The sequence below is a fragment of the Lissotriton helveticus genome, chromosome 4_1 (assembly GCF_964261635.1).
Source record: "Lissotriton helveticus chromosome 4_1, aLisHel1.1, whole genome shotgun sequence".
Lineage (NCBI taxonomy): Eukaryota > Metazoa > Chordata > Amphibia > Caudata > Salamandridae > Lissotriton > Lissotriton helveticus.
This window is the reverse complement of record NC_136063.1, coordinates 1,735,521,680-1,735,534,800: the sequence shown is the minus strand read 5'-3', so window position 1 is coordinate 1,735,534,800 and position 13,121 is coordinate 1,735,521,680. Positions and strand designations below refer to the sequence as shown.

General features: G+C 40.0%; 1 protein-coding gene across 1 annotated transcript in view; it reads left to right on the top strand.

Annotated features, from left to right (window-relative positions):
- Positions 1-13,121, top strand: part of DRP2 (dystrophin related protein 2) — a 547,219-nt gene that overhangs the window by 325,673 nt on the left and 208,425 nt on the right. Inside the window, exons 8-9 of the mRNA XM_078686308.1 lie at positions 8,362-8,422; positions 10,213-10,274. Of these exons, the coding sequence (XP_078542434.1) occupies positions 8,362-8,422; positions 10,213-10,274 (123 nt within the window). The remainder of the gene's footprint in view (positions 1-8,361; positions 8,423-10,212; positions 10,275-13,121) is intronic.

Here is a 13,121-nt window from a genome sequence, read left to right as displayed (position 1 = left end):
ATGGTTGGTTATCATTGGGGCTTTAAAAGAATATGCTACTTGTGTATAGGTCTATAGAGGCAGAAGCATTTGTTAACATCTGTAAAGTAAACAAAAGAACATAACCCAATACCCTAATACAAAACAATACAAGTAAAGCATAACTGGGCACACCATAACAAAACTGTCAAAACAGAGTACTACACAACAGCCACAGTAAAACCAATACAGATCAGCACTGCAGTCCATAGACAGCATAACACATAAACATCAAAAACAAATAGCAGCAAAAAAAATATGCATAATTATTCTTTTCACACACTACCACCTCCAGAAACCTAATTTCATAATGTGGAGGTAAGAGCTGTTCAGTGCTATGTGCAGTTTTACCACCTAAGACATGTAATAGCGACAGTCACAAAACCAACACTTATGCCACATATTCAGTGCAGTGGGATTGACTCACCAATGGAGGCTTAGTTTATTTATTTGTGTTTGGCTTTATGCTAGTCAGGCAAAACAAACATTAAAACATCCATTAATTCGTTGTTCCTTTGTATCAATATTTAAAATTGAGATCTGTCAGAGATTCTCAGACATGTATCAGATCTCAGATAACCATTTACATTAGCTTTAGGATTATTAATCTCAAAATGTATTAAAGCATGACAGTAACATAACCCATACAGCACATTTAGTACCAGCATATCTATACCTAATGTTCATCCATCTAAAATGTACATGCATAATACAATAAGAATGGTATATAATAATTAGTATGCTATTTTATGCATTTTAAGGTGCAGAAAAGAGGCCAATAATGTGCAAAGAGCTTCAAAGTGCTATGATATACAAAATTCAATAAAGTGCAAAAAAAAAGTTTGAACCTCAAGTTCAAACTTCTATTCCATATACCTAAGTGTAAGCTTCACATCCTGTAATTTTCTTTAATAACAGCAGCTTTCATCCGAGCTGAAGTAGAATTCATTACTTTGTTTGGATCTTATACTTAGCTCCATAAAATGCACTCTAAAAATATTAGCAAAATACTAGTAGACATTCAGTCTTGAACCTGAAAAATATCTGCGCTCCCAATCCACAGTCCCTCAACAATAATCTATAATTCTATTATTTCAATGTCTCCCTCTATCTACTTTCATTTACAATATATAAAAAGTCCCAATTTAAAACAGAATCTCACATTTTCATATTTCATAATAAAGGAATGCAATGCATCAACTTCCTGTATTTGCAATTGTCTAAAAACAGGTAGTAATACTTCACTTATTGATGTTAAAAAATACGTACAAAATACAATCAGGTGTACAAATGTAAAGTGCCCAATGTTAGAGAAGGAGCAAATGAAGTGACTATGAGTTTTGATTATATTCTTCATCTTCCCTTTGATAAATACAGGGGCTTGTCCCATTCTTTCTCCATCGTATACCTACCTTGTATATTTTTTTCAGCACAGTTGCAATTCACCTTTGTATTCAGTGACCAGTAAGTGTGCATATCTTATTTCATTTTCTTATCTCTCAAGATCATTTTTGAGTCCTTCCCAAGACTTTTCACAACCCTCTTTCTTTTTTGTTGTATTAACTCACAGGATTGTACTAAGCCTTGTGGATCAACACTCACCATGATTTCTTTTAAGGTATCATACCATGCAACTTTATTTGAAGGCAGTAAGTTGTTATTGTATACTTCATCAAGCCCTCAACTGCTCCAGAAATAAACCAATAGTTCATTGTTCTCTGGTAATACTGAAATTGTCTGTTTATCAAACCTAATTTCAACCTTAATTTACAAAGGGCTGTGAACCTGGGGAAACCTAATCAGTTCTTCCATATACTCATCTCAACCATCAGGCTTCTTCTTACTTCTTTTTCTTCTACAATATACAACCATGTAACATCAGATTCGTGATTTTCATACAATATGATTCTTTCAACAGTTATGAACTTATTTACTAAAATATATTGAAAATTAAATACAAATTTAGTTTTCATGATTTTCCTCTTCCTCCTTGTCTTCAGTTTATAAACTCACTTTATTTGATCTTTTCTTTTAAAAACTGAAAAGCTTTTTGGATCCCATTTTGTTAGCAACATTTTGCAGATGTTTTCTGCAAGCACTTTGGAGATTTTCATTACCTGCCTTCATATCATGGCCAGCATCCAACATGTCTTCCACAACACTATTAGATGTAATGGTCCTCTTTGCATTAGTATTTCCTCCTTCCATGACAACCATCTTTGTTCAATCACATCATTAAGAGTCTAAAGGATTAACTTCAGTATGGGTTTGACCTTCTTTCTCATGTCCATTCAAATTATGAAAAGCGACCTCTTCTTTCTAGGTTTACTTCTATTAAATGTTGCAATATAGCTGTTAACAGGCAACTATTATGGTTGTAGTCCGAAGATTCAAAATTGCTTCCAGAAAGTAAAGAATTGCCAGCAATTGTAGGGTGAATTCTTGTCTGGGGAAATGTTTACTACATATTCTCATACTACTAATAAGTGACTGTATTGTTTGTTCCAGTGCTATACAGCCATTTTTCATGAACAAGTCTGCCATGTATGGAAATGAAAATCATCTAGGATTTGATGAAAAGTTATTACAGGCTGTAGTATTCTTTGGGTACAGGACTTGATGTAATGTTTGCCTTAAACATTTCTCAATTCCCACACAACATGAAACAGATGGCATCTTCTCTTTTTCCTTTTGAACTAAATCACATGGCAATGATGCAAGAATCAAATTCTCACTCACAATATTGTAAACAACATTTTGCTTTGACTCCACAATGTCCTCCTTACATAGAGGTGTATGCCATACATTATTAACATTTTTCTACCAGCTTTGTTTTCATCCTTAACTTTATTTGCTGTATTTCCACCTTGGTTGAATTTCTCCTAATAGGATGAATTTTATTCAGGTATCCTAAGATCGCTATCTATATGTCTATATGGCAATTGATTTTAACTTGAATTATAAGTTGTGATTTATTCCCAGGAGCGAGTTCTGATTCATCTTTCCTTTTTTACTTACATTTCTTTTAATCAAAGGGATTCTTTGCTTCTGTATTTATCATTTCCAAAAACCTCTTCTCCAAAAGCTGACCTTTATCTTATTTCTTCCCCATTTTCAACTTTTTATATGCCTTTGGCATTGGCTCACAATTTAGTCCTTTGTTTTAGTTTTTTTGGTTTCCCAAAATAATCCATGATGGTAGTTCTCATGATCCTGGAATTCCTATCCAGGGTGGATTTTCATGAAGGAATTTGGTTATTATAAAAGATATGTGAGCTATTCATCATTATCTCTACAGAGGGTTCAACCAAAAACACCCAATTCGATTCTTTTGCCCACTTTTTAGATGGAGAGACAAATCATTATTCTCTGATAGTCCCAACAGTTTATTCATAACAAACTCATTATTTAAGGACACATTTATACATGATAGCTCTTACAATCCTAGTGATTTGGACATGCACTCCTTCAGTCATGATTGAGACTCTTACAGCGTTTTCTTGTCATTTTTCATCATTAAGCATTCAGGTAATATATTAATTTGTGACATTACTAATAGTTTACACTAGATTCTACCTTTATCCTTTTTAAGTACTTTCTTTTTCATGATTCCTGACCTTAATGTCCTCAATGGACTTATTTCCAAACTGCCACTTCTCCTGTACTTGAAGACCAAGGAAATTCAAAAGCAACCCAAAGGGAGAATCAAGTATTGGAACAGTTCCCACTGCACAATCACAGCTCCGGCCACTCCCCTGCTAGTTAAACTAAACCACCAAACCGCAAGGGCATGGCGGTCTCAGCACCATATTACCGAACCCCAGCCACAAAGAAGTGAAAAATATGCATAATGGCAGAGTATAGACAGCACACCAAGTAGGGCCACAGGAGGGCATGAGTGTCCAACTGTTTTTGCAGGGGTTCCGTGTATAATAGAATGCACGACTAGAAAGTGCTCACTTTGATCCTCTCCTCACCTGTCCTTGCGAGCCCAAAACCCCGTTGCGACTCTAGAGACTGAATCGATCCTGAGTTGGCTATAGTAAACTGAAGTAGAGACAGTAATTGACCAGAGACTCCCTCTGGACTTCAGCAACTCCAATACCACCAGTGTCTCTGGGGAACAATTAATTGAGGACCAGGAGGTCAAAGACACAGTACTCCAAGACAACATAGCAACTGACGTCGCAGCTGTAAGCCACACTGGTGCCACCTTCTCTCTGCATGGATAGACCCCAATGACAAGTTGAGGCACCCCACAGCCCTCAATCTCAACTCACCCATCAGCTCCCTCATGGCAGGAGAGGAGGCGAGAGAGGGCCACTATCCTGACCTGTTCCACTCTTCGTGTTTTTTGCCTGTGGCATTAGACAAACCACAAACAAAACGAGGGAAAAATCCGGCATGACAGGGCATGAATGCAGCCAGCTTCTTTCATGGCTCGAAGGATTTTGTAGATGCACAACCGGTAATCTTATATGTGTCCTGCGTCCTTTGGCTAATTCCTACTAGTGTTAGTAAAATGCAGGGCTTAACAATGCTTCGAAGATGCTGTTTAAAAGTACAAGACAGCCCATGAAAGCAATTTGGCTGATTAAATAGAACTCAGATATTATCTGGAAGTAAGTGCAAATTGCACAGCTGTGGGTTGCCAGCTGGGTGAGGTGTCCATATGGATAGCTTTGTGAAGTGAGGTGGAAGTTATGGAAAGCTTTGCTGGGCTTAGGTGCTCCTGGGAGCATTACCTGTGAGGAAGTTTAAATTCAGGGGTTCCATGCTTAATTTATTTAGATCACATCGTGGGTATCTACAATTACTGATGCACGCAAGGAAAACATTACCAGTATAAGGTTCTGCCAATAGTTGGAAAGCAAGTCTCCATATTTCGAGCAGTGTGGAATTCCTCTTCTGTGTCTGATGATTGCAGATTAATCTGCCTTATCTTGTATCTGATTCCAACTCAGGGGGCACTGAAAAGGGCAACCTGGTTCCTGTTGTGAGCCATGAACTACTGTGACCTGCAGGTGGTCTGCTAAGGTGTCCCTCATGTTAGCAAAAATCCAAACATTCCTGGAGCATTTTGAACAGTGTACCACCCATTCCGATGAGTATCGCCTAAACACAGAGACCAATAATGATAGGTTGAAAAGGGCTCATGTTTCCTGTACAGTCTTTGAGTAGCGGCTGGTAAAATATGAAAGTGGTGGGGGCAACAAGCCTACAAAATTAACTTAATTTTCCTGTCGCTTGACCATTGTAATTCGAGGGAGTTTAAAAACGCTGATCTCCTTTTTCTCGGCGTACTCGAGTACCGGTCATGCCAACTTCCTACAAAGAGCTATGGTGGACAAAATCATAGCCAATCATAACGCTGCTTCCATTGTCTGTGTTTCAACACAAAGCTTGAAAGCAGCATCTGGATTGGCTGGGCTGCTAACCCAGCGCTCCCTCCAGAATAATCTCATACAGCGCAGATTCAGAGGGCAAATGTGCGCATGTGAGATTGGCCATATTGAACCTAATGGCCAATCGGACATGCGCACTTCACGGCAAGCATCAGGAGGATGTAGGATGTCACATGATGCACTGTGACAGGGCCATGCCTCCTCCACTGACAATACTGGGCCTACAATCCTGCTGCCTGTCCCGAAGGTGCAGATCATCATAATTAACGCTGCAGAGTGTGACGACTCACATTGTGGGTCGGCCAATGCCCCTAATACTCCTTAAAAGGAACCACCCCTGCAATATTTGAGTTCTAGAGTGGCACAGGAATCATGAAGCACTGCGATGTGCCCCACTGCATGCCACCTTGGTGGGAATTCTGACGGTGTGCAGAAAGGAGTTGAATTCCATACTGTTGGCAAAATGCTGAAAGTAGCACAGTCCACCTATGAATATGATTGAATTCTGCACAAACTGCTCTGTTACAAAGTTCCTGAGACTGGTAGTGAGATAGTTACATGAGGTGGGATTTCAACATACCCATACCTCCACAATCTGTTATTACATGCAGCATGACCAACATATGTAGTACAGGGTAGATGGCAAACACATTTTTGCCTAGGATTGTTCTCAATATGGAGGTTGGATTCTGAACTTTGTGTAATTGTGCAAGGCACTGGAATACTGTCAAGAGATGCATACATTCAACAGTTGCCTGCTGTTACATTTGAGATCCTTTCAGTCCTACATTTCTGAAAAATGGTTTTGACATGGGATTGTTAATATCTTTGAGAAGACTTTGATGCATTGTGTGTATTGCTTTAAGGCACCTTAAGAGGAGGGCTAAAATGTAGTAGGGGTCTTATTTTCTTGCATTTGCATAAAATGTAGCTTGCTTGCAGCAGCGTCCGCGGCAAACGGAGGGTGGTCGGGTGCGGGGCCGGTGTGGTCACACTGGAGGCATTGCGAGGGGGGGTACTACAATATTACAAAAAATAAAACTTACGTTTTGCCGCCGGCCGCTCCAGCATCGCGTATCATCACACCACCACTATTCTTCCTGGCTGCTGGTCCCAGCAGCCCCTGGGACAGATTCCCTGTCCAATCCCCGCTCTCTGCTGCAGCTTGGGGATTGGTCTGAGCAGACAGGAAAGATGCCCTGCTCAGACCCGGGAGTCTGTGGGGTTTCTCCAGCCTGGCTGCTCAATGCAGCTGGGCTGTGGAAAACCTAAGTGCGCATGTGTGTTTTGGTCGGCCTGAGAAGACCGGCCAAACACACATGAGCACTTAGGGAGTGGAGTGCACTGGCACTCCTCCCCCTCCCATGCCTAAGCCGCACCCCTCCCAACAGTGTTGGCTAAGAGCCAGCAAATGTAAATTAAAACAATGCAAGAATATTGTTTTATTTTATTTTACATTTGCTGGCTCTGAGCCAAGCAGTGGGGCGACGTTCACTGCCACTGCTTGTTTATCTAGTTTCGTAATAGGTTTCAGCATGGTATATACCTTTGGTTCTTGAGGGGATGCAGCATTGCTTAATTTTAGTCAGGTGTTTCTGTGCTCAGCACCGTCACTTAATTCTCAACACCGGCTCTTATCCGTGGCTCTGTTTGTCTAATTTAGAGATAAGCACAACAATAAAGCGTTTAATAAGTCAATACACCTTAAAATTAATAATACTTGCCACCCACGCCATTCTTATAGGTTTTAGAAGCCTGGAATAGTCCAAATTATCACACTTGTAGGAGTGTGTTGGTTAGTGGTTGTGTTGGTATTCACATTGGCAGCGCTGGAAGAGACAATGTGTGTTGTGAGCCACAGTGACCTCCTGAGAAGGCCCAGGCACTTACATTAAATTCTGGAATGCAATCACTTTCATTTCAGCATACAATGAGACTGACAGTAATTTCCTCTTGAAAAACGCAGTGCTCTTGGTCACCATTTCTTCTGTTCGGAGATTGGGGACCTTGGAGGTTTAAGTTGTTGGTTCATTCAGAGACTTTGTTGCAAATTGAATGTCATGTCACAAATATTGTTATCGTTTAACTATTCATCTGAAACTTCCTGCTCCAATTTCAGAGGCGGCAAAAAGTATGTTATATTGTATGAATGTTAGCTCCTGTTTTGTAATTAACTCAGTCAGTTAGGAAAACAGGTACCCTTTTTGTGACATTTGGTTCAGCAGAACAGAATACGTAGATGGATTAAGGCCAGTGCTGCTCTGACCTACATTATGACAAGGAAGGCAAATCATGGAAGATCTGCTAAATGATGGCAACCTGATGGGTACAGGTATGAGGAGACCTCTTGGTTAAATGTCATCAAGACTGCCAGAGGCATAATTCCTCAAACATTTGTTCACCACTAATCTTAGATAGATGGTGATCCTGAGGAAGAAAGAGGCTGTGTTTGTAGGCACCCAGTGAATTAGATTTTTCGTGATGATGCATTTGGATGCATGGGCATCATGTTGGCCTATTATTCGGCCTATCAGTTGGGATGAAGACAAGGGATGTGGTGGCAATCTTTACACTGTTCCCCAGTATTCCCCCTGATGTAGTCAAACTATTCCTAACCACATACCTTAGCGGCATTCCACTCCACCGGGCTAATAGGACTTTGGGCACTGGGGACTTGTTCATTGCTAGGAGAACTGTGAGCAGGGTTGTCGCCTGCTGGTCCCGACCTTGGAAGAAGTTTGTAGAGCTAGTTTAATTCTTCAAAACGGCAGGCTTCCTTTCCAGGAGGTGCGGCTACCTCAATAGTGAGGAATGCGATGAAGAAAAGTGCCACTAGAACTAATAGAGATTACCAGTAAGTAATTAAAACATTACATTATTTGAGAAAAGTGCATTGTAAGTAGTGGTATAACTTTAATTTTACTCTCTCTGTTTACAGCTTCTGTCCAGGTTCCCTGGGAAAGAGCTATTTCACCAAACAAAGTGCCCTACTACATAAAGTGAGTCTACCTCAAATCCAGCAGTGACTGTCGTATTTGTAATGCTTTATGTTCTCCTTTTTTTCTAATATTGATTTATTTTCTTAGCTCTTCTTAAAAGGAAATTATTTCATAGTTAGAATGCTAGAAATACATTTGGATTTGATTTGGAAAAATGTTTTTCAGAACTCATCTCCAGGCCTATGCAGCTCCTGCAGCATCTTGTGGAGCAGACATGTCCTGAAAAAAGACATCCTGTCATTTTCTAGCCCATCAATCTAGTAGGCGTTCCCCAAGGAAAATGGCATTATTGTCTGTGGGGTCAGTCATATAATGACTTTCTCCCTAGTAGTGCACTCTAAATTTTACAGGGAGGTTAGGAGAGGCTGCTTAATCTATGGCCACTACCACCAGCTCTTATTTACTTCCTGGCTCCCCATACATTTTTTTAGTGAGGTGTAACTAGGGTGTCATACTAGTGGGGGTGAATTTTTAATTTTCTGAAGAAACATTTAAATTACTGGCAATCAGAAACTTATCTCCCAGAGATTGACACAGGCGATCTGATGTCTCTGCACTGTACTTTGAGGGCTAAACCCATTGTGCATGTAAAGGAAGCCTAGTTTTCTAGAAAATAAGGTTTAGAGTGTCTAAGGATGGTAAACAGTGTTAGGCTAAGCAGTTACATGGTGAGAAAGTTACAAGAAAAACATACATGATGTTCTCTTGAGGAGACCTCTGTAATGTTAATCAATTGGTGAATCAGCAAGGCTGGTGGGCCTTTGCAAAACTGAGTAACAAAATCCTGACGAATGCAGAAGAGGCGGCAAATTGGACCACATGTGTGCTTTCTAGCAATTTTGTCACATATGCTGAGGGTCAATGTTTAGTATATTTAATGGTCGGCTGTTGGACGTTCTTCTTACATGGACCTTCATAATTTCACCAATACATTTGGAAGATTCACAAAGTGCCAATTGAGGTAGGAGCTTAGCGAGTACTTTACTTCCATGTCGCTAGGAGTGGGTGATGAAAAGGCTAAATGGCAAGTTGATAGTTACGGGCCTGAAGCTCAATACCTCTGTGTGCAAAATTGAGATGCTTGTTTTTATATTGCAGTGATGCTTCATATGTTATGTATGCACAATTTATCTCAGGTGATTGTGATTGTTTTTATTTAGATCATGTGCACTTTACAGATATATGAATGAATTCACCATCCAATGAGGTCATAACTTTTTATTGATTGAGTTTTGGCTTGAATGTGTTCTGTTACAGTATAATGCTGATTAGACACTTTACAAGGACTGAACTTTGGTGACTAATATAATTGTGATTATACGTGTTTCATAGGAGACTCAAGTAAATTAATTTAATTCAGCATTGAAAAAGCTCATTGGCTTATAGGCCTGAGTAAAACATGTGTTGGCTGATCAACTCATATGAAGAGATTCAACTTTTCTTGTTTAAACTTTAAATAGGTTGAATACACCGTTGAGCCTAACTATGTAAAAATGTATATCTCATTGAATGATCAGTTACTGCAGGTATCTGTGAAGTATACATGATCTAATTACTTATTGATCTCGTAAATCATCATTTTTATATTTCTCAATTCTTCAAGATGTTTTGTTTCTGATATGCCTTTTTTATCTATCGTTTCTTTGTACATTCATTAAAGTTGTTTCAGCCTTAGTTATCCGTAAACTGCAGTCTATAAAAGTGATACTGTTTACACCACCGAATAGCATGTTACATAACTCATGTCATCATGTTTCTATATTTCATTTTGCTGCTTCCTGATGATACAGCCACCAGGCTCAGACTACATGCTGGGACCATCCCAAGATGATAGAGCTGTACCAAACCTTAGGTAAGTAAGTGTGTACTCTGTTAATCACTTGTTTTCTGATTATCTTGCTTTTTTTCTTTCTTTTCTGTGCCTCTTTTCTAATTGCAATTTCCTGTTGTATATGATTTTGAGTACCAAGTATCCATAACACATGGTTTTGATTGAAGAAGACTGTATACTTCCAATGAAAACAGATCGGCCTCATAAAAATATTCCGACGAGTTAATACCCTGCAGAGTACTGAATTTTCCTATCTATTGTTCTTGCTTTTCAAACTGTAAACCTGTGTGTATGTGTGTGTGTGTCCCTATTCCTAGTATATTAAGGTGACACAGAGATGATGCAACACTAAACAACCAAATGATGAAAGCGTTACTCCAGGTATCTTGTTCTGAATAGAAGAAAGATTCTTCTGCCTCAGCAGGACAACAGAAGACACACAGCACACTATTTCTATGCGCATGCGTAGATGACACTACCTGTCAAAGCAGGTCTGGAGTCTGGGTGTGATCTTTATGTTCTATATTACCTTAATTCCTCAAATGAACTGTCAAGGGAGCAGTCTGCCACATGAAAATGCTTTCCCAGGTAGGACTCGTCGTCTCCTGACTATATTCTTGAGATGGCATTATTTAGAACTCGCCAAAACATGACTAAAACTGCAGCAGGTAGAGTGCCAAACTGCAAGACTGTGTCCAGCAATCATAACCACAGAGAACAGAGGACCATCTCTATAGTCTTGGCAGTGACTGTCACGCATAACACACAATACATTTTGGATGTCTCAGTCTCAGTCACGAGAGAGCAGCACGTTCAAGATTCTGTGATCCAGTAATCAGCCAACAACTATACAACAAGATAGCAAGTACCAATATGGGGGAAGAACCCTGTGCAGACTGATCACTGACCAGTGCACACAATACTACCATTAATATACACAGAATTTAGGAGTTTTCCCTCCTCTACGTGACAAATAATGGCAATAGAACAATTTATAATTGACTAATAAAAGAAACCATAATACAGTCCTGATAATTGACTGTGAAATCTATTTGTCAACGCCCCTCTGACCATTTGTGCCACAAGCTTATTTCTCCAACAGCACACATTTACTTTTTGTTGAGAAGCCACCCCTGATTTTCCTCCTGCTGATATCCTGCCATAAATACTTGTCTTATTCTCCTTTTAAAACTCTTCACTCCGTTCACCAGATTTGTTTTTTCATCCTTATCACTTGCCACCTTCACACGGCATGTTACCTTCCACTTGTAACCACCATATCTCTATTCCAATCAACCCTCTTCCACCAATACCACAAAACCTGGATTGTCCTCTTGGAAGATGAACATCCCTACAAGCATTTGCTAACAGATGTTGAATACGTTATTTTCGAACATTTACCCATTAAAAATGTTCATACTGGTAGCCTGTAGGAGATTATGAATATGCTTATCCCTAGACTGGGCGAGATCTACTCTTTTGAGCAACCAACCATATTTGTGTATGTCCTTAGATATTCCCATCCAGTAACTTAAATGCCCTGATGTTGGGCCTCTGTATCTGGAGAAATTTAAATAGAGTAGCCAGTGCAATCATTTTAAAAGCATATTTTGAGCAACTTACCCTACCGACTCCCAGCTAAAAAACAACGCTTCTTGGAGTGATTTTTGTCCAGTATCAGAAAGGGATGTTCTCAACATCATCACCAAGCTTAACCCATCCTTGCATACCAGAGATCCTCTTCCTGCCCATTTGGTACAAGAACTAAAACACATCATCGCCCCACTATGGACCAGCATTATCAACTCTTCCTTTGCCACTGGTATTGTTCCTGCTTCCCTCCAACTAGGCCAAATTACCCCCATCATAAAAAATACAGGGGTTGATCCCAATGACTTAAACTACCTGCCGAATCCTCCGAAGGCGAATCCACCCTCCTCATTCTTCTTGACCTCTCTGCTGCCTTTGATACTGTTAACCATGTAACCTTACTCAACTTTCTCAAAGACCGTTTCAGCTTTGACGGTGATGTCTCAAGTGGTTCACCTCTTATTTCCAAAATAGAACTCACCAAATTATAGTCAGTGGTTGCCTTTCCAAACCTCAACCTGTCTCCTTGGGCGTTCCACAGGGCTCTATCCTTTCTCCAACTCTTTTCAACTTCTTCATGGAACCTCTCACCCTTATTCTTAAACAAGCAAAAATCAGTTATCACCTCTACTCCGATGACACACAACTATACTACAAGATCAAATCCCACAACGACATCTTACATCTTAACGATGCCCTGACCAAGATTCAAGTATGGTTCCATCAAAACCACCTCAAACTAAACCCCAAAAAAACAGAAATCTTCCTATTCTCTCCCAAGAACAATTCGCTCCCTATTCAACACTGGATCACGGACATTAAAGCTCTCAACTGCTCTATCGCCATCTCCAATTCGGTCAAATCCCTCGGCATTAGCGTTGATCAGAACCTCAATCTTACTCACCATATAAAAAACTCGGCAACAGGTGCTCTTTCCACACTAGATCACCTTAAAAAAATTAAACCCTTCATTCCAGCAGAGGACTTTAAATCAGTTGTACAATAACTGGTCCTGCCTAGAATAGACTATGCCAGTACCACTCTTGCTGGCACCCCTAACGTCCACCTAGCCCCTATCAAATCTGTTCTTAACCTTGCTGCCAGGCTAATTTCTGACTGTAAGTGATACTATCACATCTCCCCTGTTCTCAAAAACCTCAAATCGCTTCCAATCGAAGACCGATCCACCTACAAGATTGCCTGCATCACACACAAAGCCCTTCACCAAAATACCCCTTCTTACCTATCTGACAAACCCCAAAAAGCTGGGTGTACTAG